This window comes from Triticum urartu, chromosome 2 (assembly GCF_003073215.2).
Source record: "Triticum urartu cultivar G1812 chromosome 2, Tu2.1, whole genome shotgun sequence".
Classification (NCBI taxonomy): domain Eukaryota; kingdom Viridiplantae; phylum Streptophyta; class Magnoliopsida; order Poales; family Poaceae; genus Triticum; species Triticum urartu.
This window is the reverse complement of record NC_053023.1, coordinates 706,952,403-706,977,639: the sequence shown is the minus strand read 5'-3', so window position 1 is coordinate 706,977,639 and position 25,237 is coordinate 706,952,403. Positions and strand designations below refer to the sequence as shown.

The following is a 25,237-nucleotide window of genomic DNA, read 5'->3' as shown; positions in this document are numbered from 1 at the left end:
CTTCATCCAAGGGCTTCGTGAAGATATCTGCAAGGTTATCATGAGTGTTGACATAGTTGAGCTCGATCTTTCCTCGCCTAATGTGATCCTGGATGAAGTGATACCGGATCTCAATATGCTTTGTCTTGAAGTGTTGCACCGGGTTGAGAGAGATCTTGATGGCACTTTCATTGTCACACCAAAGAGGCACTTTGTCACAAGTGACACCGTAATCCTTCAAAGTTTGCCTCATCCATAAGAGTTGTGCACAACAACTACCGGCCGCCACATACTCCGCTTCAGTGGATGAGAGAGACACACAACTTTGCTTTTTGGAAGACCAACTTACCAAAGAGCAACCAAGGAATTGGAACCCTCCGGAAGTGGACTTCCTATCCACTTTGTCTCCCGCCCAATCGGAATCCGAGTACCCTACAAGCTTGAAGTTTGATCCTCTTGGGTACCATAAGCCAAAGTTTGGGGTATGAGCCAAATATCGGAAGATTCGTTTGACCGCCACATAGTGACTTTCCTTAGGTGCGTCTTGAAATCGTGCACAAATTCCCACACTCAACATGATTTCCGGTCTAGATGCACAAAGGTAAAGCAAGGATCCAATCATGGAACGATATACCTTTTGATCCACCACTTTACCATTGGGATCTAAGTCAAGTTGGCACTTGGTGGGCATTGGAGTGGAAGCCGGCTTGACGTCACTTAGCTTGAATCTCTTGAGCATGTCTTGAGTGTATTTGGATTGATTGATGAAGGTTCCTTCTCTTCTTTACTTCACTTCGAACCCTAGAAAGAACTTCAACTCTCCCATGGAGGACATCTCGAACTTTGAGGTCATGAGAGCGGCAAATTCCTCATTGAAAGCTTTGTTAGGAGAACCAAAGATAATATCATCAACATATAATTGGCACACAAACAACTCCCCTTTGACCTTCTTAGTAAAAAGAGTGGGGTCGATTAGCCCAACTTCAAAACCACGGTCTTGTAACAACTCGGTAAGGTGGTCATACCACGCACGTGGGGCTTGTTTAAGGCCATAGAGTGCCTTATCGAGTTGATACACATGATCGGGAAAGTAGGGATCCTCGAACCCGGGGGGTTGCTTGACGTAAACCAATTCATTAATAGGACCATTAAGAAAGGCACTCTTCACATCCATTTGTTGTAACTTAAAGTTGTGATGAGAAGCATATGCAATCAACATGCGAATGGATTCAAGACGAGCAACGGGAGCAAAGGTTTCACCGTAGTCGATACCCTTGACTTGGGAGTAGCCTTGTGCTACTAGACGAGCCTTGTTGCGAATGATAATCCCATGGGCATCTTGCTTGTTCTTGAATATCCACTTGGTTCCTATGACATTGTGATTCCCGGTTGGTCTTGGCACCAATCTCCACACTTTGTTGCGCTCGAAGTTGTTGAGTTCTTCATGCATGGCATTGAGCCAATCCGGATCTTCTAGCGCCTCATAGACCTTGTGGGGTTCCACACAAGAGACAAACGCGTGATGCTCACAATAATTTGCTAATTGTCTACGAGTGCTTACCCCCTTTCTTAAGCTTCCAAGCACATTCGTCATGAGATGATCCTTGGTGGAGAGCTTGGAAGCAACCTTGGCGGCACGACGCTCTAATTCCTCCTCGGTGGTGAGTTGAGGAGCAGTTACTTGATCATCTTGAGCACTGTCATGAACTTGTTCTTGATCTTGAACTTGCTCGGGGGAGAGAACTTGACCTTGGGCATCACTTGGTGTGTCCACACCGTCTTGAGTATGATCTTGCCCTTGTTCTTGTTCATGAGGTTGAGGGCCTTCACTTTGTTCTTCGGAAGCATGTGGGCCTTGGGTTGGTGATGGCTCCACTTGAGTGGAGCATTGTCCTTCTCCTTTGGCCACAAGGGGTTCCTCAATGGGTAGGATAAAACCAACACCCATTCTTCTTATGGCTTGAGGAGGAATTTCATCACCTACATCACAAGTGCCACTTTGCTCCACTTGGGAGCCGTTATTCTCATCAAACTCCACGTTACACGTCTCCTCAATAAGTCCCGTGGATTTATTGAGGACACGGTAAGCATGAGAGTTTGTAGCATAACCAACAAATATGCCCTCATAAGCTCTAGCCTCAAATTTAGACAACCGAACACCTTTCTTGAGAATGAAACACTTACACCCGAATACCCGGAAGTACTTGAGGTTGGGCTTGTTACCGGTGAGTATCTCATATGGAGTCTTGTTCAAGCCCTTGCGGAGGTAGAGCCAATTGGATGCATGACACGCGGTGTTGATGGCTTCGGCCCAAAAGTTGTACGGAGACTTGAACTCCGCCATCATGGTCCTTGCCGCATCCATCAACGTCCGGTTTTTCCTCTCCGCAACACCGTTTTGTTGAGGGGTGTAGGGTGCGGAATATTGATGTTTGATTCCCTCATCACTAAGAAACTCATCCAAGGTGTAGTTCTTGAACTCGGTGCCATTGTCACTTCTTATTGTCAAGATCTTTGCATTGTGTTGATGTTGTGCTTCATTTGCAAAGTCAATGAGAGTTTGTTGGGTCTCGCTCTTCCTCTTGAAGAAATACACCCACGTGTACCTTGAGTAGTCATCCATAATCACCAAGCAATACTTCCTACCTCCAAGACTATCGAAGGATGGAGGCCCAAAGAGATCCATGTGAAGGAGCTCCAAAGGCCTCTTTGAATAAATGATAGTCGTGGGAGGGTGAGCCTTCTCATGTAGCTTTCCTTCGATATAGGCACTGCAAGCACGATCTTTAGCAAAACTAACATTCGTTAGTCCACGAACATGGTCCCCCTTGAGGAGACTTTGCAAAGATCTCATATTGACATGGGCTAAACGGCGATGCCAAAGCCATCCCACATCAACTTTAGCCATTAGGCACGTCGCGGTCTTAGTGGGTCGCTCCGAAAAGTTAATCACATATAGACCGTTCTCGACATGCCCAACAAAGGCTACTTTAAGAGTCTTGCTCCACAAGAGGGCCACGGTATCGATACCAAAGAAAGTGGCAAAGTCCATGATTGCAAGTTGACGAACGGAAAGTAAATTGTATGCAAGGGACTCCACAAGCATGACCTTCTCGATCGTGAGATCATGAGAGATGACCACCTTGCCAAGTCCCAATACCTTAGAAGATGAGGCGTCACCCCACTCGACATTGGTGGGCATAGATGGAACCTTGTGCACATCCACCACCAAGTCCTTGCTTTCGGTCATATGATTTGTAGCTCCGCTGTCGAGCAACCATGATCCACCACCGGAAGCAAACACCTACAAGAGATCAATGCTTGGTTTTATATACCCATTTTGTAATGGGTCCTTTAATGTTAGTAACAAGGGTCTTAGGAACCCAAATAGACCATTCAATGTACTCATGAAGAGAACCAACAAATTTGGCATAGACATGCCCATCACTAGCACGGCATAACACATAAGAAGGGTTAAAATCGCCGGCTTTGTTGGGAAGGGTGACATTTCCCTTCTTGACATTGTTCTTCTTCTTCTCCTCGGGGGCACTCTCTCCCTCCCTCACAAAGGTTTGCATGAGAGGAGGAGGTCGTTTGGTCTTGTCATTCTTCTTCTTGTTCTTGGAGTCGGGCACGTACCCAACCCCTTCCTTGGCCACAACTCCCTTTTGGTTGATCAAGAGATCGTTGAGGTTCTTCTTGCCTTGTATGCAAGTCGCAAGACCTCTCTCAAGTTGCTCCTTCAACTTAACATTTTCCTCAACAAGATGTATATGCTCACAACACGGGTTAGTAGCATTTGCATTATCAATTAAGACCATATGAGGAAAAGTTGCTTTCTCCTTAGTTAGCTTCACTTGGAGTTGATCATGAGACTCCTTGAGGCTAGCGTGAGTACCCTTCAAGGCCTTGTGGGCCTTGTCAAGTATATCAAACTCCTCTTTAAGTCTAGCAAGATCAACCCCGAGTTTGGCCTTCTCGGAATTTAGCACACGAGAAACAATGAGGACATGCTCATAATCTTTCTTTAACTTAGCATGATCAACGTTGTGTGACTCCTCAAGAGCCAAACGAAGACCACGCTCTTCCTCAAGAGCATTGGAAAGATCCGAAATCTCATCGGCATAGTCACGACTATGCCCTTCCATCTTAGAGATGGTGTCTTCGTGAGCCTCGATCATGTCATTGGCTTCACCAAGTTGTTCCAAGAGAGCAACAAAGTGCTTCTTGGATTTTCCCTTAAGTTTGCCCATAAAGGCCTCAAACTCGTTTGCCTCCACATTAGCTCCCTCAAGTTCACTAATGTTATCCGTCGGAGAAGGATGATTAATGATGGTAGTTTTGATATTGGGGGTTACCTTGTTGGTGGCTTTAGCCATGAGGCACTTGGCGGTGATGCTCTCATTGGGTGAGTCGAAGAGAGACACCCATGAAGTCGTCGCAATGGCAACGGAGGCCATGGCAACCGACTCATCATCTTCGTCATCATCATCATCCTCATTGTACTCTTCTTGTACAACCAATGCCTTGGGAGGAGTCTTCTTGGTGAAGTTGTTCTTGTTGGGGAATGACTTGGCCTTGTCCTTTCGGATGAGCTTGCCACCATTGTCTTCCCTCTTCTCATACGGGCATTCCGCAACAAAATGACTCACGTTGCCGCAATTGTAGCAAGTCCTTACACGTTGCTTGCCCCTCGTGCCACTCGAGTTGTTTTTGCTAAAGTTTGGCCTCGAGTTTTTCTTGCTCCAAAATTGCCTTGAAGCAAGTGCCATGTGTTCATGATATGCATACTTCGTATCTTCGGGGTTGCTCTCCTCTTCTTCTTCCTCTTCTTGTTCTTCAACGATGAGCTTGGCCTTCAATGCAAGATTAGGCTTGTTTGCCCGTTGAGAACGGAGCACCGCATTGTCGGCGGTCTTGTCCAAAATGTTCATGGCCACAAACTCATCCAACACTTCTCTTGAGGTCAAAGTGTGGAAGTCTGGTCTTTGACGAATGACGGAGGACATGGCCTTGTGATAGGGCTGTTGGAAATATGCCCTAGAGGCAATAATAAAAGCATTATTATTATATTTCCTTGTTCATGATAATTGTCTTTATTCATGCTATAATTGTGTTATCCGGAAATCGTAATACATGTGTGAATAACAGACACCAACATGTCCCTAGTGAGCCTCTAGTTGACTAGCTCGTTGATCAACAGATAGTCATGGTTTCCTGACTATGGACATTGGATGTCATTTATAACGAGATCACATCATTAGGAGAATGATGTGATGGACAAGACCCAATCCTAAACACAGCACAAGATCGTATAGTTCGTTTGCTAGAGTTTTCCAATGTCAAGTATCTTTTCCTTAGACCATGAGATCGTGTAACTCCCGGATACCGTAGGAGTGATTTGGGTATGCCAAACGTCACAACGTAACTGGGTGACTATAAAGGTAGACTACGGGTATCTCCGAAAGTGTCTGTTGGGTGACATGGATCAAGACTGGGATTTGTCACTCCGTATGACGGAGAGGTATCACTGGGCCCACTCGGTAATGCATCATCATAATGAGCTCAAAGTGACCAAGTGTCTGGTCACGGGATCATGCATTACAGTACGAGTAAAGTGACTTGCCGGTAACGAGATTGAACGAGGTATTGGGATACCGACGATCGAATCTCGGGCAAGTAACATATCGATTGACAAAGGGAATTGCATACGGGGTTGATTGAATCCTCGACATCGTGGTTCATCCGATGAAATCATCGTGGAGCATGTGGGAGCCAACATGGGTATCCAGATCTTGCTGTTGGTTATTGACCGGAGAGTCGTCTCGGTCATGTCTGCTTGTCTCCCGAACCCGTAGAGTCTACACACTTAAGGTTCGGTGACGCTAGGGTTGTGAAGATATGTATATGCAGAAACCCGAATGTTGTTCGGAGTCCCGGATGAGATCCCGGACGTCACGAGGAGTTCCGGAATGGTCCGGAGGTAAAGAATTATATATAGGAAATGCTGTTTCGGCCATCGGGACAAGTTTCGGGGTTATCGGTATTGTACCGGGACCACCGGAGGGGTCCCGGGGGCCCACCGGGTGGGGCCACCTGTCCCGAGGGGCCACATGGGCTGTAGGGGGTGCGCCTTGGCCTACATGGGCCAAGGGCACCAGCCCCACTAGGCCCATGCGCCTAGGGTTTCCATGGGGGAGGAGTCCAAGTGGTGGAAGGCACCTCTAGGTGCCTTGGGGGGGAGGGAATCCTCCCCTTGGCAGCCGCACCTAGGAGATTGGATCTCCTAGGCTGCGCACCACCCCCCTTGGCCCTCCTATATATAGTGGGGGAGAGGAGGGACTTGACACCCAGCCCCTGGCGCCTCCCTCTCTCCCCGTTACGTCTCCTTTTCGTTGTATAGGCGAAGCCCTGCTACTGTGACGCCCTGCATCCACCACCACGCCGTCGTGCTGCTGGATCTTCATCAACCTCTCCTTCTCCCTTGCTGGATCAAGAAGGAGGAGACGTCTCCCGTCCCGTACGTGTGTTGAACGCGGAGGTGCTGTCCGTTCGGCGCTGGTCATCGGTGATTTGGATCACGTCGAGTATGACTACATCATCACCGTTCTTTTGAACGCTTCCGTGCGCGATCTACAAAGGTATGTAGATGCATCCGATAGCTCGTTGCTAGTTGAACTCCTAGATGATCTTGGTGAAACGAGTAGGAAATTTTTTGTTTTCTGCAACGTTCCCCAACAAGGGCATCATTGCCTTGAGGAATTTTCGCTTGATCCAATTGTCATCCATGTCCTTGCTCCCGTGATCTCATAGTGAGACCGCGAGTTTGGTTACTCTCCGATAGAGCTCACGAGGTTCTTCATCTTCCTTCATTGCAAACTCATCGGCCTCATCTTGTACCACTTCATAGTTGGAGCGTTGAATGCTTGCGCTTCCCCGGTAGAGAGAGACGACACAATGCCATGCATCTTTGGCCAAGGCGAAGGGACGAAGATGAGGTAGGTCTTCGGGTGGAATTGCATCTTGAATGATGAAGAGAGCATTCTCATTGAATTGATTGTCCGTGGCTTCTCGAGGAGTGAAGTTGCTTGGATCATGTGGATAGAAACCTTCTTCAATGATTCTCCAAAGGTTAGTGTTCACATGATTTAAATGACGTTTTAAAGCGGTAAACCCAAGAATCAAAATCCTCATTTTTCACAATCTTAGGGGGAGGACCAGCATGATTCAAATGAGTGGAAGGAACCGGTCCACCATAAACAAGTGGTGGTTCCACATGGGCAAAGATGCCGGTGCCATTCTTACCACTAGAATAAGGAGCCTTTTCACTACTAGCTTCCCCCTTGTCGGGGATAGCATCCGTCACCTTGTTAGCGGGATCACCCACTTTCAACGGTGCGGTGGATAGTTTAAGCCCCTCAAGAAATTTAGTAAACATGCTTTCAACTTCGGTCGTCATGGAGGTTTTCAATGTCTCCAAGGCCACATTGAACTCCTCACGTGAGACCGAGGTTCCCCCATCGCCCGTAGATGAGATAGGATTCACACCGGAGTGTTCCTCCACACCGTCTACGGTATCAACCATACTCTTTGGACGGTAAAGTCCTTAATAAAGAGACGAGGCTCTGATACCAATTGAAAGGATCGATATGATTGACTAGAGGGGAGGGGGGGTGAATAGGTAACTAACAATTTTTAGCTTTTCTTTAACAATTTAAACTTTGCATCAAAGTAGGTTGTCTAGATATGCAACTAGGTGAGCAACCTATATGATGCAACAAGGATAGGAACACAAGCAAGCAAGAGATATGAAACAAATAAGCTTGCTCAAATAAAGGCACGAGATAACCAAGAGTGGAGACGGTGGAGACGAGGATGTGTTGCCGAAGTTCCTTCCCTTTGAGAGGAAGTACGTCTCCATTGGAGCGGTGTGGAGGCACAATGCTCCCCAAGAAGCCACTAGGGCCACCGTATTCTCCTCACGCCCTCACACAATGCGAGATGCCGTGATTCCACTATTGGTGCCCTTGAAGGTGGCGACCGAACCTTTACAAACAAGGTTGGGGCTCTCTCCACAACTTAATTGGAGGCTCCCAACAAAACCACGAAGCTTCACCACAATGGAATATGGCTCCGAGGTGACCTCAACCATCTAGGGTGCTCAAACACCCAAGAGTAACAAAATCCACACAAGAAAGTATGGGGGAAGCAAATATCCTTTGGTGGAAGTGTAGATCTAGGTCTCCTCCTTCAATCCCTAGCAAATCAACAAGTTTGAGTGGCTAGAGAGAGAGAGATAGGGCAAGAGAGCTTGAAGTGCATTAATGGTGGAGTGAGAGAGGTCAAAAGGTAAGAGTGGTAGGTGGGAGAAGCTCCCTTATATAGCAACCCTAAATTCCAGCCGTTACTGTGTTTTTTACACTGCAGCGGTACAACCGGTCCTCGTCCCGGTACAACTGGGACTCACGGTGTATATGCAGAACCCTATCAAGCGGTACAACCAGACCTGCAGGCGGTAGTACCGGCTAAGAAAAATAACCAGACTAACCGCCTAGCCACCGCACAACCACCGCATCAAAACAGGAGCTTGACCGGTACTTGGGCGGTGCCTGGCCGGAACAACCGCATGGCCTTGAGCTCTTGGGCGGCTAAGTTCTGAGCGGAAGAACCGCTCGGACCACCGGTGGTACCGGTCATCGAGGAACGACCGGACCAACCGGGTCACTACCGCCCAAGAACCGCATCAAACCAGAAGCGCGAGCGGTACTTGAGCGGTGCATGGCCGGAACCATCGTCCTAGCTTTTGCAGAGCATGTGGCGGTACCACCGCCCGAAGGCAGCGGTACAACCACTCGAGCAAAGCTGATGAGCGACAAGACCCAGCGGTACAACCGCTCCAGAGAGCGATACAACTGCTGGGCAGAAACAGTGAGCAGGAATAGATAAGGGAAGAGACAAGGAAAACTCTCTCTCTCTCTCACCTGAGAAAGACAAAGGAGGGGTGATGAAGGTGTACGTGAAAAGATTCCCCCAGTTCTTTCCAATGAGGATTCCCTCTTGATAGTACGGGTTCCCTACGACCAAAGAGATAAAAAGCATAGGGGACACCGTCTTCGATCTTTTCCTACAAGAGAGAATAGCAATCCGATGTAGGCTTAAGTATCGAGAACCTGAAACATATAGCACACGATTAGACCACAAAGGGTTGTCATCATCATCCAAAACATAAAGAGGGAAATGCCCTTTCACCCCCTTTCGACATGGTGGCTCCGATCAGCGTTGGCTTCCTCATCCTCTTTTCCAGATACGGCGGCTATGGGATTGCTCAGCCTCAGGCCAGGGAGAAATCCCTGCTCGGTTTGCCGATGCTGGCAACGGCGGCGTCTGCGGATGTCGTTTCCTCCTTGAAGGCGTTGTCAAGGCCCTTGGCTACGCTCCTCTTCGAGCTCAGGGGAAACCCTAGGTCTGGTTGCTGCGGACCAGATGGCGACGGCGTCTCGGTGTCGTATTCCTTCTTCAAGGCGCTATCTTGCTCGCTCGCGGTGTCCACGGTCTTGACTCCGGCGATGTTGGTGACCTTGTTGGTTCGAGTTTGCTGCTCTTTGTTTGGGTTTGGTAGGTCTGTGTTGTATCTTTTCTTCGGGCTAAGCATCCCTTGTCTTTTCTGCTTTGGGCACCATGTTCACGTCTGTTTGTGTTCGTGTCATGTGTTGTATCCCTATCTGTACTTATTCTACTCCTTCTATCAATGCAATGATACGCAAACTTTGCGTATTCACGAAAGAAAAACTCCACCCAACCACATCATTCACACCCTCTGTAATTTGCATCACTGTAACTCGCGACCAAAGACGAAGGAACTAGAGCAGCGCATCCGCTATGAGATCAGGGCCAATGTCGCCGCCGTCGGTTCTGGAGTTGGTTGGCCGGCCACCGCCGTCTTGCCTCGCGGGGAAGGAAGAATCGAGATTAGGCAAAGGATTGTGGATAAGTTGAGAAGAAGTTATACGGATGCTTTAAGATTCACACTGCCACGTGTCTTTTGATGGAATAGGTCTACAGATCGTTAGCGTGCGTCCAGGTCGTATATGATTTTTTTTCCGTGTGTATGCGTATCCATGTAGGATACCTATACCTAGTCGGTTTGTGTTAGGCCTAGCTTAGTATCGATCCTGTTGGCGCTAGTACGTTCCGCCGACAGAGCCGATCGCAAGTTAAAGCAAAGCCCAGGCCAACGTGGTATCGCTAATCAATCCACCTGCTAGCTTGTGTGCTTGGCTTGTTGAGGCTAGGCTATAGCTTGCACGTACGGGTTGCTCCGGGTGGATTTGTTCTGGCGTTCAAAAACCAACAAAACTAAAGCGGAGATGATCGGCCGCCACGCCGAAGAGGAGGAGGAGGAGGTGTCTGGGATGCCCCGAAAATCGCTTGACGAGTCGCGCATGGATCATCTCCAAGACGAGATGCAGAAATTGCTGCAATCTTCATCGACCAACGAAAGGGATGCAGTGAGATCCTGGCTCAAGTCTGAGCGCTGCCTGCGCGCGCTCTCCCAGCTACAGTCTATCTCCGCACGCATCGATGGTCTCCGGAGGTCGAACCCAGGCCTCGATCATGACCTGAAATTGATGCTGAGACCTTCCAAGCATGAATCGGACTCCGCGGAGGAGGAGCGGGAGTTCGCTGCCCACCGTAGCATGTGGGAATTGATCAACCCCAACAAGTTTGAGGAATTGAGTGAGTACATCTTCTTTTCTTGCTCTCGCTGCATGTGTTACTACTTGTGTAGTAGTACCAACTCTGCACTCAACTCTATGTCTATTAGTATTGGATTTGGCGGATTAGTCTTTTCTTCATGTCAAGTGCCTATGGCTACATGTTAATTACATTGATATAAATAATGAAATCAGATGTTTACCTTTTCAGTCTGCGTTAGATTCCTAACGCACTTGACTTGGCTTCATGCAGCATCACCGACTTCCATGCTCTTTACAAGCTGCACACCTAGACGCATGCCATGGTACGCTGTTAACCAGCTGAGCTTGCAAATCTACTCAATCAAGATTACAGAAATTACTGATCTCGAGTGGCCACTGGTGGTTTATGGAATTATTGCCGCCCGAGACACCGTGGACAGCTGCCGAAACCCTCTGTTCCTTTGTCCAAGGGATGAGTGGCAGTGCATCACCCAACAGGTATGCATGGTATAATGTTTGTTCTTCTTGTTGTTGCTTCGTTGATCAGTAAGTGACAAATGATAATGGTTGTAGGATCCCTTTTTGCGCTTGACTGGCCCAGCTCGTGCGATTTTGTGTGAAGACGCCGTTTCTTTTGAAATCCAACTAAAATTAAAGGGCAGAGCAGAGTCTGAAGATAGAGTATTCATCAGTGATATATTGTCTCATGATGCGAATGCTGGTGATCGGTTTTCTACCCTGAATGTAAGCAACCACTTTTGCAAGATGGAGCTTTGCGTTGAGCGATTTAAGGGGTCAGTCCAGGCAACTATCTTGGATGTTCATGTCGTTGAACATGGATCACCGCCTTTTCCACATGGCGGCCGAGTTGTCTGCTCCTCGCTGCCTCGTGGTGTACATGAAGTCAATTGGCCCTCATCTAGGCAAATTGTGTTGCTTGATTCAGTTGATGGGAGAAGGTTTATAGATGAGCATGGTTATATTGATCTGCAGAGAAATGTTGTTTCTGCTGAATTAAGAGGAGAATTGATTGTCTGTATCAAGGCCTACTCACCATGTGGTGACATATGCGGTGATGTTCATTTTACACCCAAGAAGTGCAATTTCAGTAAAGAGAGAATTGTCCTTGGGGACATGGAGGTCGAGGTTACAGTGGCTTGGTCTCTAATGGTTGACGATGATGTGACTATCCAGGCAAGTGGCCATGCATGTGGACCCATTTGGGATGTGCCCACCTCTACACCCCTCTCTGTTGAAAGAAATGGACTGGTCTGTTTATGCTTAGTCTTTGGTAGGATCTGTATTATGTTATGTTCAGAGAAATGAATGGATATGTCTAGTCTTTGGTATGATCTGTGTTATGTTATCTGAACCTCTGGTCTGCAACTAGTACGTTTTTCTGGAGACAAATAACTGCCCTGCTTATGCACATACGATTGTTATATCTTAACTGCTTTATTGTCCGTTGGAGTTGTCTGTTTGTTATTTCTGCCTATTAATGTTGCTAGAATTGATGCTGATTTGTCTCTGCCATTGTGTTCCAGTTGAAATAACTCTCACAAGACCCTTGTTATTCTACTCTATTGTATCATGAATAATTACATTCCTCGGCTGTTAGAGTTGTGTCGAATATTATCTATAAGGTAGGTTACAGTTCGACTTGTAGTTGTATTGTGTTTAGATAGGATATGGAGTCAGATCCAAGTAGGACACTTGTATCTTAGGCCTCTCATATATAGCGGGGTAGACACACGATATAACCTATGCCAACATAATAGCACAGGAACGCAGGGGAAACCGGCGGCATGTGCCGGCGTCCAGGGTGACCGGGTGCGGTATTGTAGCGGTGTCATGGGGAGGATCGCCCGTAGTCAGGCCCCGGAGATGTCGGTGAACCTCGTTAACAAATCTCGGTGTCGTACTCGTGTGATTGCATGGTTCTCGGATGATAACGGTATGTCTCGGATTTCTTCTAACATCGGCCACCTTGACATGCTTGTTGTTAATCAGTCATGCTACACACGTAATTCAGTTGTGTTAGACAAATTTTCTAGTGGTAATCCAGTCATCTAAACAGGCCACTTGGGCGGATCCATGGCGTGCTGCAAGGTTCCCGTGCTGCCGCCGAACGCGACTCGTCGCTGGTGCTTGGGTTGGATCTATGCATGACGTTGGGGTTGGGTTTGACAGGGAGTGCAAGAGAGCTCGTGTTGCAAAGCGCCAAGCACAACACGTGCATTGCTGCAAAGGCTGCCGCACCTGAAGGCTCACTGGGGAGAGATCGGACAGTTGTCCCGCGCTCCATCCAACAAGTGGTCGATCTTCTAGAATTATGGGTTCCTATAAAATAATGAAATTGAGAGTTATTGGTTAAATAAACACCCGTCCTCTCATTTGCTTGTAGTCCCTAGTTTCTTTTTTACTTCATGTATGAAGATTTGTTTGAAGTCAAACTACACAAACTTTGACCAAATTTATAGTTAAAAATATCAACATCTAGAATGCTATATTGTCAATGTTGATATTATTTCCTATATAAAGTTCGTCATACTTTATGAAGTTTGACTTCACACAAATTTTATATGCGGACACAAAAAACAAAGGAAGTACCATAGAATCCCTAACTCTAGCTAAAAAACCCGGATGTGATAACTGGCGAAAGGTCGCGAGGAGGTCCATCCCAGCGAACGCCTTCCCCACCATTGCACGTATCTTGGCGCAAGACTGATCAACTAGAGCCGTTCGCTGTTTCTCGGTTCCTAGCGAAAATTTTCTTTTTTGTTTCCTCCAGAAAGTGCAGGACCAAGGTGCGCGAGCATGGGTTCGAACTCGCGACCTCCTGCGTATGAGGCAGGGGCACTTACCCCTTGACTAAAGTTGCGGGTTGTTAACACCTGCGTTTAAACTATGAAAATTTGATTTTCTGACAGATAATTTTTGTTTTAAATTTGATTATTCATTTGAACTATTTTTTTTCCAAAAATAAGGTTTTTTTTTCATTTTTAAAAGAAAAAAAATCTGTTTTGAAAGAGGTTTTTTTTTCTAAACTTTCCATGTGCAATTTTTTATTATGGGTAGCCTGACTTTTTTTTAACCATGGCATTTTTTGTCTTCCAAAACATGAAACTTATTCATGGAAATTTTTGAATTGTTTTTTTTACATTCTCATGTGGCAATTTATTATTAATGTTATTATTAATAGCATGCATTTTTAATAATTAATAAAATGGAAATTATTATTATTATTATTAAGATAGAATGGAATTTTTATTATTAAGAGGAGGGACATTTTTTTTACAAAAAACTTATTCAGGCAATGGCCAATTTATTGGATTTATCTAAAAATTAATTTTGTAAAGTATTGCATGGTATTTTTTTTATAAAATAGAGCATGACAGTTGTAAACTACTCCCTCTTTAAAGAAATATAAGAGCGTTTAGATCACTACTTTATATTAGTTTACGGAGGAAGTATATTTTTCTTGTACGAGTTTTTTCACATTTTTTTGTTAATGGCATTTTTTTGTGGAAAAACTGCTATTTGGGCCTAGCCCATTTTTTTCATACACAATGGGCCAGGATCGACCCCTTGGCGGATCGACCCCAAGGGTCCCCAGAAAAAATCCCTAGCTGCCGAAGAAAAAGAGCGCAGCGGCGGTGAAGAGAAAGATGAGTGGTCGCCGCCCTTGTGTGATGGATCCACTAAGAACTGGCAACTGATCCGAGCTGGAGCCGATAGGATTCGTGGGTGTCATGGGGATCGGATCAGGGAAGCGCAATGGCATCTCCCTCAGGAAAGCTGAAGTTGCTCCTGCCAAAGGGCTCCTATCCGGACCCGGATAGCTGATCGTGGGGATGTTCAACTTCGACTAGGAATCAACCGTGAGGCGGATAGGAAAGACGGCCACAAGATTGCGGCCCTCCGCTGCAAAGTCGAGGTTGCTCCAGGATAAAGATCCAAGAGAAAGAAGTGTGCACGTTGCCCTTGTGCGATGGAGCCGGTAAGAAGCGGCGACGGATCCGGCGAGCTGATCGGGATCGGATCCGGGAAGCGGAAGGGGGTCGGATCCGGGAAACGCAAGGGCATCGTATCAGGGAAGCGCACGGGCATCTCCTCAGAAACGCTGAAGTTGCTCCTCGCAGAGGCGTTGAAAACCAGGGCAAAGAATCAGATATCGAGTCGGTTGAGGAATATCGACGACCAAGGCCAGCGGATCCAGGCGCTGCGGGAGTTTCAGGCGTGGATCATGCATCAGCATCCACAGTCGAGCATAGACGCGCCGATGCAGACCGAGAAGAGCGAGGGAATCGAAGATCTGGGCAAGCTGGTCGACACTCTCGCCGGAGAGATATCGAGTTCGATGGTGGTGGAATTTGCACTTCGAGAAAAAGAAAAGAAAGTGGAGCAGGAAGAGAAGCTCGTTTGCGCATTAGATTCGTGCTCCGAGGAGATCCGTGATCTGTGGGAAAACTTCCCAAGATACGAGCACGATCTCGCCCTTCTCTCCAAAGTGCAGTCAATCTCTGCAAGTATCGATATGCTTCGGAGACTGGAACCGGAGCTTGACATCAAACTGAGATCGATGGAGGTGAAGACTGAGGAGGAGGAGATCAGCAGGGATGATCTTGATTGCAAACTGGGATCGATGGAGCTGAAGGTTGATGAGGAGGAGTTGAGCAAGGATGAAGAAGCAAAATCCGAATCAATAGCAGCCGGGATGGTGGTCGAGGGATTGCAAGCCTACCGTAGCTGCTGGGAGTCGTTATGGCGCCCTGCGAGGAGTTTCGAGGACATGAGTAAGTAAACAACTACTTACACACATGCTTTTCGGTTTTCACCTTGATCGTCTTTACAGTTAGTTTGTTTTTCTACTTGCTCCAGCTGCACTTTTCACTATGCAAGCAAACCTAATTGCATCCACTCTATAACCTCTGAACCCTTCGTTCAGTAACTAGAGAATGTTTTCTTTCAAAATAACTAGAGAATGTTTGCATTGCAGATATATATAAGTACTTGATCTATATTCAATTGACTCGATCTAATAGAGAGTATATTATTTTTTCTACCTTTCAAAATTCATTATAACAAATAAATTGGCTACTGTAAACTCAACATATTTAGCCTTACAATAAATGAAATAAGACACGCATAGTGTCTTACACGTAGCAAAAAGATCCATGTACATACAGAAAAGTCTGAAGAGGGTTGACTGAAATAAGTTTATAGGGACACGACATATTTTGTTGTGCAAATTATTGTTGAGGTAGCAAAATTCGATTGAGCTGCACAGGTTTCCTGCATCACATCAAAACAGGCGCCACATTACTGGACCTTCACTGTGTTTGTTCATCTTCATCATCCATGAACTCCAAAAACCACACGCGGACAGGCCCTGCTGGGGCACTCCACACACACACTCCTCGGCCCGCCACCGAAACCCGTTATTGCGAACTTTAGGAACGTTTTGTCTAGCAAATGTTCATGGAAAATTACCTGTGAAACCATGATCTTCCTGAAGATCCAACTATTAGTTCATCCTTTTACAGCACCCTCACACATTACAGTAGGGGACTAAATTCAGTCATCAGTTCCTAGGCAGCCACCATCCAACAGGAACAAAGAGCAATGGAAGATAGACGACTACACAGAATGACATTTATAAAAAAACAAAAAGCAGAATTTCCTAAGACATCAGCCCTTGTGGACTGATGTACTCTGCAACAGTACATACAAACTAAAAAACACTTGATAAACGATGACAGTGAAGTTGTATGAGAGTGACTAATACAAAGACTAAAAGGACAAAAAAGAAGAAGAAGAGGGAAACAAACTACATGAACCAGGGTGCTTTCCTTATATCCATCCTGTGATAGGACCCCAAAAGATATAGATCATTCAGCTGAACCCCATATCAACCTATCAAAGCACATTGTATCCTCAATGTAGGCATACATCAGAGCGGATAAAGTAGAATTGCAACTGAATGTCAGCATATAATTTTGCATAACTGCAATAACATTGGCACAGCAGTTAAAAACATTGAGTTGATTGCTTCATTTGTGAACTTGAAGGAAAAAGAGAAGGCTCTCAATCGATTTAAGAGTTATTTTACGAAAATAAACAAAGGCCACTATACCAATCTGAGTGTATATTATGCACCATTCCGTTACATTGCGATACTTTCTTTATTATAAAGGAACAGAAAATCACAAACAAAAACAACCCTATGGTTGCCCACGCCTTGTTTTCTGAACATGTGGGTCCGAGTCTACTTGTTGTTCATGGATTATATAGCTTAAAGCGCCTGTTTCATTGTCTAACTATAGCTGAAACTTGAGAAGGTAAATAGTTTACATTTGGTAGCAGTAATCAAAGATTTTGAAATGTGTATTTTCCTAGCTGAAAAGTAATGTTGGCAAGAGAACTTGAAAATAGCATTGTAGATTGCAAAGCTACGCATCAGTGTACTTAAATAAGGGGATGCTATAGGACAAATGCCGGGAAGATTGTACTCGATACTTACACAGAATTTGTAGACTCACTAAAAGCTGTACCTTCCACATAGGCAACAGAAGTTTAATTAGTATTTATAAATTATATTAAGTATTATTCTTTCTTAAGCCTTATTCTACTTGCTCCCATTGCACTTTCACTATGCAAGCAACATAGTTCCATTCATTCTTTAACATTAGTTCTATAATTAGGGGAGGGATTTTCCTTTGTATGTAACCAAACTGGTACAGGGGACCTCATGCTCAGTTTGTAGTTGTTTAATTTCTAACTAACACTTCATTGGCATGCAGCGTTAGCGAGTTCCATGCTCTTTACTCACTGCACACCAGGCCGTATGCCAAGAAATGCCATCGTTGGGAGCACCTTGCAGATCTACTCAATTAAGGTTGCAGAAATACACGGCTTTGAGAGCCCCCTGAAGGTGTACGGTGTGGTTGCTGCCCGAGACACAGTGGACAGCAGTCGTAACCCAATCTTCCTTCGTCCAAGAAATGGCTGTCAAATCCTCAATCTGCAGGTATGTATGGTTATTCAACTATTTTTCTGGACATCTTTGTCGCTGTTGATTAGTTCATGACAACTGATGATGCTTGCAGGAGCCCTTTCTACACTTAACTGGCCCATGTCGTGCAATTGTGTCTATGAACCCTGTTGACATTGAGATAGAGCTGAAACTAAAGGGGGCAACCAAGTCCGAGGACAGGATATTGATCAGCAAAGTCTATCACTACAATGGTGAAAGGTTAGGTACATATCTCGTCGGCGACATGCATTGTGGGATAGAATTATGCTTTCAGCAACTTGAGCAGTCCATTCAGGCCACAATCTCGCGTGTTCGGATTGTTGAAAGGGACTCAGCGCCTTTTCCGCATGGTGGCCGAGTTGCGTGCTTCTCGCTACCTCACGAGCAATCCGAAGAAATTGTGCTGCTTGACACAAAAGGTGGAAATGCCAATGGGGAAACACCGTTGTTTTGAGCTGTCCAGAAAGGTTGTCTCTGTAGAATTAGAAGGGAAGCTCAAAGTTATGATTCAAGCATATGCACCATCTGGTGAAATCACCGGCGGTCATGTCCTCTTCACACCACAAAAGTGCGGCGCAACTAAAGGTATCTGTCATCTTGGTGAAACTGCGGTGGAGGTTACCGTTGCTTGGTCGCTCCTCCCCTCGCCGAAGGAGACCTTACCATGTCCATTGCCTGTAGACAGGATTTGTTAGGAGATGGCTATATTTTGAATGATTATGTGTGCACTTTGACTTGTGCATTTAATCTTTTGTGTGGAAAGTTGGTGCTTCGATGGTGTACTAATTATTTGTGAAAGCTAAGATATTGTATGCAAGCATCAATTTCTTCATCAGCTACACATTCATCTTGTCTTGTGTGAAAACAAACCAATTCGTGTGTGTGTGTGTGTGTGTGGAAACACGGAGTAGTATTATCATCATCGAGTCCTACCGTTTTCCTATTTATTCTCATCTCTGGCTCTGAGATACAATCTACACTCTACTAAGCTTCCTGATAGCCTCCACGATGAATTTCTTGATCACCTTGGCAGATGTATTTCTTGCATTTCGATGCAAATGCTGTGGATTCTGCTTAATTTTCTTCAATGGACGGCAACAAAGCAGAATTTAGTTCTGAGTCAAAGTAGCATAATTTTCTGAAACAACACTACACCAGTATGTACAGTGTGTTCTATGTACCCATGTTGATTTAAAAATAAGGATGTGGATAAAAACTTTTAGACAAAAAAAAAGATGTGGATAACGAGCTATGAGTTCATTTGGCTACGAGCCTCATTTGTGCCATTTAAATTCTTCATAATCCTTCCTATACAAAACTGATCCAAGCCTGTGGATGTGGAACACACGCATGTACGTACCTGCCCTATTGTCATCCCAACAGATATGAGACCACTGAACGAACATTCCCCCTCTTTTTTCTCGGCATGCTCTGACAAACACCGGAGAGTTAGTTGGTTGCCAAGTGGCAAACAGCTTGCATTCCGGAAGGAGCAAAATCCACATCGCAAGGCCCACTGCTGTGGATGTGGTGACGACGGACTAATTTGTCCTGTCGACAAAAGGTTGTGACCTTCCTTTGAAGAAAGGAGAGGATCTTTTGACAATTCATAGAACGGAAAATAGTTTTCTGGACGTTTATGTTAACTCTAGATTCGTGTTTTTTGACCTTTGGATTGCACGTGGCTGATCCTAGATTTCCATAGGTTGGTTAATCAAATAAGTGGTCCAAGGGATGCAAACTAATACACAGGAGAAAAGCAGAGGGTATCTTAGAAACAGATAAGCCCCTGGACTAAATTGCTAGTACTAGAATTTGCACATGGAACAAATTTCTGGGCGGCCGCTTGAGAGTCAATCTGGCTGACCTGAAAGCACCAGCTACCTGGACAAAACAGGGCACCAGTTGAAGTAACTAAGCCAGATGCTGCCCTCTTGGGTTAGAGGACTCCGCAAAAGTCGCAAATCCGCAAAATTCCGGCGAATATACGGGCTTTTCTGGTCAGCATAGAGCTCGTATACTCGCCCGGCCCGTAATTTGTTTTACCGCGGCCCACAAACCGCCCCCCCCCCCAAGCAGTATATCTACGGGTTCGCGGTGCATTTGCGGGTCGAAACCCTATCCCCCCGTCATCGCGTCTCTCCACAATTCCCCACTCCTCTCCTCACATTTCTCGCCGCCGGTGAGCCCCTTCCGCCTCCGGCCGCCATGTGAGGTCGCATGTGGAGCTCTGGCCACGGCTCCGGAAGCAGCTCCGGCGGGGGCGGCGACCCCGAGCGCGAGCGGCGTGTCCGCTCGGACGGTGCGGGGCAAGGAATTGGACAAACAGGGGCCTCTTGCCGCCGCCGAGCTTCCTCGTCCGCGAGACGGAGGAATACGACCGTCGGCACGGGCGTACACCCTCCTCGGCCGCGGGCTCATCCTCCGCCGCGAGTTCTTCCCATGCCACGAGCTCTTCCTCTTCCGGCGCGAGCCTTCTTCCCATGAAGAGAGAGTGGTCGGAGGAGCCGGAGGAGATCGAGGTCGTCGCCGTCAAGCAGGAGCCCGAGGAGATCGGGAGCCGCGATGTCATCAGACCCGAGGACTTCGCCGCCGATGTCGACGCGATCGCGGCCGCCATTGCCGAACGCAGCTTGCACGAGGAGGCGGAGCGCTGGCGCCACCACGAGGAGCTCGAAGACCTCGTGTTCCAGCAGGCGGTCGCGGCAAACCTTGCCGCCAAGGAGAAGGACGACGAGTAGAGGCACATCCGCGAGGAGCAGAAGGAGAAGTACATCGACCTCCGCAGCTCCGACGAGGAGGATTGAGCTCCTCCACCGTGTCGTCTATGGCCGCGAGCTCGGCGCCGTGAGATCCCCACCCCCTCTAGTACTAGTAGTGAATGTAGTATGTAGTATGAACTAGTGTTTGTAATGAATTAGTGTTTGATGATGTAGTATATGTAGTATGTGATGAACTACTACGGTTGCAATTTCTTTCGCGAAACTTTTTTTTTTCAGATTATGCAGTTTCATATACGGTTTTTGTTTGGCTACATACGTTTTCGACCCGCAAACGAGATCTTCGTCGAACTACAAACGCATTTTGTAGGGTCTGCTAGAGATGTTCTTATTTTGGTCACCAGGGCATCAGGCCAAGTTGGGGCAGCGGCCATGCCACCCGCAAGTGGGTGGACTCGTACACTGACCGGACCATGAAGTTTCTGCCCATTAGCGAAATATTCTCTCCGTCTAAAAATAAATACTTCTCCATCCGAAAATATTTATCAGACAAATGGATCCTTGATTTAGTGCTCTAGACTCGTGCGTTTTGACCTTTGGATAAGCCCTGAGATTGCACGTGGTTGATTCTGCATCGGTTAAAAATTGGTTCAGGTACATGAGATACAACCTACAAATAAGCAAGCGAAAGGCATCTTGGAAACAGACAATCCTCTTGGATCAAATGGTAGACATCACGAGTGGAACAAATTCCCGGCCGCTCGAGTCAATCTAGCTAACCAGAAAGCACCAACTACATGTGGACAAAACAGAGCATCAGATGCTGCCGTCTTGGGTTATTTTAGTCACCTGGGCATCAGGATCAGGCCAGATGCTGGGGCGGCGACGTACACTGACCGGACCATATAGGACTGAAAAAAAAGCTCGAATCTCGCGAGCTAAACGAGTAGCTCGTGACTCGGCTCGAATCGACTCGAACTCGAAGAATAACGAGTCGAGCTAAGTTTTAGTTTAAGATCGTTTATAGACCAAGTTAAACGAGCCAATCTCACGAGTAACTTGTTAGGCTCGGTATAAAAAATCAGCCACTCTCAATACAAAAAAAGATAAGCCACTCAGCACCCTACGTTCCAGACGCACAACACAAGGCCCAGCCATTGAAGACCCACCCGCCTAGGAGACTCATGCATTACAAGAAAATTACAATTGTTTAGTGATATATATGTTTAATATACACATAATCATTTTTTATCATTTTGAGGGTTTTATGTTCATATCTTTAACGAGCTTAACAAGCTAAACGAGCCAGTTCGTGAGTTATACGAGTCGAGTCAATCTTGGGTTTAAGCTCGTTATAGTAACGAGTCGAGTCGAGCTAGCTCGTTAACGAAACGAGCTCTAACGAGTCGAGCCGAGCTGGTTCGACTCGGCTCGAATTCCGAACCGAGCTGGTCCGACCATAAGATTTCCGTCCATTAGCCAAAAATGTTAATTTGCAGTGGCAAACCCCTGGGGATTGGCCAATCCCCTGACCTAACCATCAACCACCTGGCTGACTAGCCAGTGTCCGTTATGCGCCTGACCAGTCTGTTGCTTTACCTAGCTTCATTAATCTTCTCTCCTCGACCAAGTGGACAAACATAAGCAATATAAACATCTACTCCCTCCGCTTCCTAAATACAAGGTCTTTTTAGATATTTCAATATAGACTACATACAGAACAAAATAAGTAAATCTACGCTCTAAAATATGTCCATATACACATATATGTAGTTCATATTGAAATATTTAAAAAGACTTGTATTTTGAAACGAATGGAGTATATAATGTTGAACTATATTGCCCATCTCTTTTCATCAGTTCAGGTTGATGGGTAAACTGTTTAGGTGTACAAACTTGCAACCAAGAGGTTCAGGGTTCAAAACCTAATAAACGCCCGCTTCCACTGCCCACGTCTAAAGAAATATAGACGTGAGGGGAGTGTTGGAGTATAATGTCCGGCCCTCTCTTATAGTTCGGACTTTCGAATGAGTTGGCTGAATTTCTGCCGGAGCTGAGCTGCTTCCCATAAAAATACTAGAGTTCAGCCAAGTTCTTTTCCGTGCATTTTGAGCACCGTGCCTCCGTCCTGGTTCTAAAACAACAAATCGGCAGCCCGTACGTTCGTCACACGCCAACTTAACCGTACTAGTGGCCTAGTATACATCCATCATGCTGTCAACCCTCTTAGACCAGGGTCCAAATCTCTCGCCTAGCATCCTCATTAATCTAATACTACAAGCAAGAGATTTAGGCATTGATTGAAGGACATATCATCGCCCTGATGAGCAAAGCTTGAGCCGGACATTATACTCCAACACTCTCCCTCACGTCTATGCTTCTTTGGAGCTATATGACGTGGGCAACGGAAGCGGGGGCGGGCCACAATTATTTATTGCGTTTACTGAGTTTTGAACCCTGAACCTGTTGGTTGTAAGTTTATGCACCTAATCAGTTCATCCATCAGACCGATCTAATGGAAAAGACTAGACAACACATTATACGTCAACACTCCCCTCACGTGTGGCTCCCTCGGGCCTAAACGTAGACCAAAAGTGGGCTGCAATTCAATTGCGTCAGCCGGGTCTTGAACTCAAGATCTCATGACTCTGATACCATGTACAAGTGCATGCTCTAGCCAATGCAACCAAAAGACTGATCTGAGATAAAGGGCCGGACATTATACTCCAACATATACTCATATGCATGGCTGCAATCATCACAATAATTGTAAATTATCCAGCTTGCGGACGGCTTAAATATTAAATCTCTTTCATGTGTACCTGAAAGCGGTGGCGAAGCTTTGTAGAGAGCAACCTGAGCCATTGCCCCCAACCCATGAGAAAGTTAGCAAATATCCCCTAGTATTCAGCCCATATGTCGAGTTAAAATCAGCCTAAAAGCATGTTTCTTCCTCCAGCCCATTTGCCCCTCCATAAATTCAGCCCAAGCTCCGCCACTGCCGGAAAGGACCAGCTAGGAAGTAATCAAGAGAAAATTCCAACTAAATCGGGCCCAAATAGCCTAATTTTTTTGCGGGAGAGCCTAATTAAAATGATAATGCTAAAGATATCTCATATACGTATATAGGACACGTCTCCCTCTCCCTAAAAAAAAAATAGGACATGTCTCCGTGGGAAGTCCCAGTACTTAGCATTACTTCGAACTAACCAAGAGCTGGCCTCCATACTCTTATAGTACATTATATCCATTAATTAATTTTTTACAAGTAAAGCACTAGGTCATCTTCTAAAATGGAAGCTAGCAATGTAGCTGATTTAAGTTCCATACGCATATGATCTAGCAATCCATGTTTTTCTTTTGAATAGTTTGGATTGCTTATAGTACTCTTTAATCTCTTCTTAGGCTTGCTTAAGTCTGATGTGATACGATCCCATATTTATTTTTGATGATATGGTAGCTGACTAGGCGGGTCAACCGGTTAAAACTACTCCAACTCACCAAAAACTGGTTTGAGGAGAGGGCAGGGTTGAAACTTGACCGGTATTGATAGTTCAAGGTGGTAACTTAGACGGTTTCATAGTTTATGGTTGATTCTTAGACAAATGTGACAGTTCAGGGTTGAAATATGAACTTTTTTTCCATTTACTGGTCCACTCATTTCTAGCATGCATTTTCCTCTGGTTAATAGGTTTTTCATATCAATGATGTTTACTGCTAACCATGGCCTTGAAATTCTATAACCCACACTCCCCCCCCCACCAAAAAGAACACTATGAGGGCATCTCTATTTCGAGACCCTCATTTGTTTGATGGCATTTCAACCACATGTTCAAAAGCATCCCCTACATTAGTTTCTTTCTCTTTTACTTATTTGTACTCGACGCAAACTATATGCATACAACACATTCTAGCCTCGAGATAATATGGACATATATTCTACCACACCTAATTTATCAACATTTCAAAACTTAAAGTCATAATTCATTTTGAATTTGAAACACAAAGCATGGTAATTATCAAACACATGCTTCTTTTGGTTGGGTTTCTTGAGTAGCTTTTTGTAGGAAGAAGCTGAAACCCAGCCATACACATTTTTTGACCAGCTACAGAACCATGGTCCAAATTTGCTTCTAGTTATAGAGTCCATAAAGAAAGGTTATACAACCCATAGAGATCACCCAACGTAATACCGTACCAAAGTCATTGTTTTTCCAAGTGTCGGCTCTGGCCTTCCATTGTAACTACAACAAAATTGTCACATGAGCGCATGACACCAAACGAAGTGGTTTCCCCTTCTCCTTAATTCTGGTTCTCGCCCCGAGCTAGGAATCCACCCACACCTAGGGATATAGATCCACCACGCCACGGCCCAAGTTCACATGACGCAATCGTTCCTTGGCTGTTGGATGCATCCATCGCAGACGGTAACACTCGTCGTCTCTCCGCCGACCCTAACCGACCCACCTGACCATGTTGCCTTCTTGCGATTCCTAATCAGGCCGCCTCCCATCACCACTAACCGCACTGTCTGCCTCCTATGAGCAAGTGCCTCCACTTACATACCATACGCATCGATCACCACTAATAATAGCACTAGTAGACTCCTACATCTTCTTCTGACCATCCATGACCACACAGTTGTTACCGACCAAATTCAGCCATCCAATGCCACACCACCATTCCCGGTGAGTGCTGCCGCCGCATGAATGTCCTGGTCATGCCTAGATTATAGATTTTGGAGTTTTTCCTTGATGCAAATTGGAAGTGTGTATATGTTTTCTTCATAACTAGAAAGGACAATA

The 25,237-nt window shown here is 45.9% G+C and overlaps 1 protein-coding gene across 1 annotated transcript; it reads left to right on the top strand.

Moving 5' to 3' along the window:
• Positions 1-14,339: 14,339 nt before the first annotated feature.
• On the top strand, positions 14,340-18,582 carry LOC125534246. Its single transcript, XM_048697515.1, has 3 exons — positions 14,340-15,472; positions 17,480-17,706; positions 17,786-18,582. The coding sequence occupies exons 1-3, from the start codon at positions 14,668-14,670 to the stop codon at positions 18,164-18,166; spliced, it is 1,413 nt and encodes a 470-aa protein (XP_048553472.1). The 5' UTR covers positions 14,340-14,667; the 3' UTR covers positions 18,167-18,582.
• Positions 18,583-25,237: the final 6,655 nt, after the last annotated feature.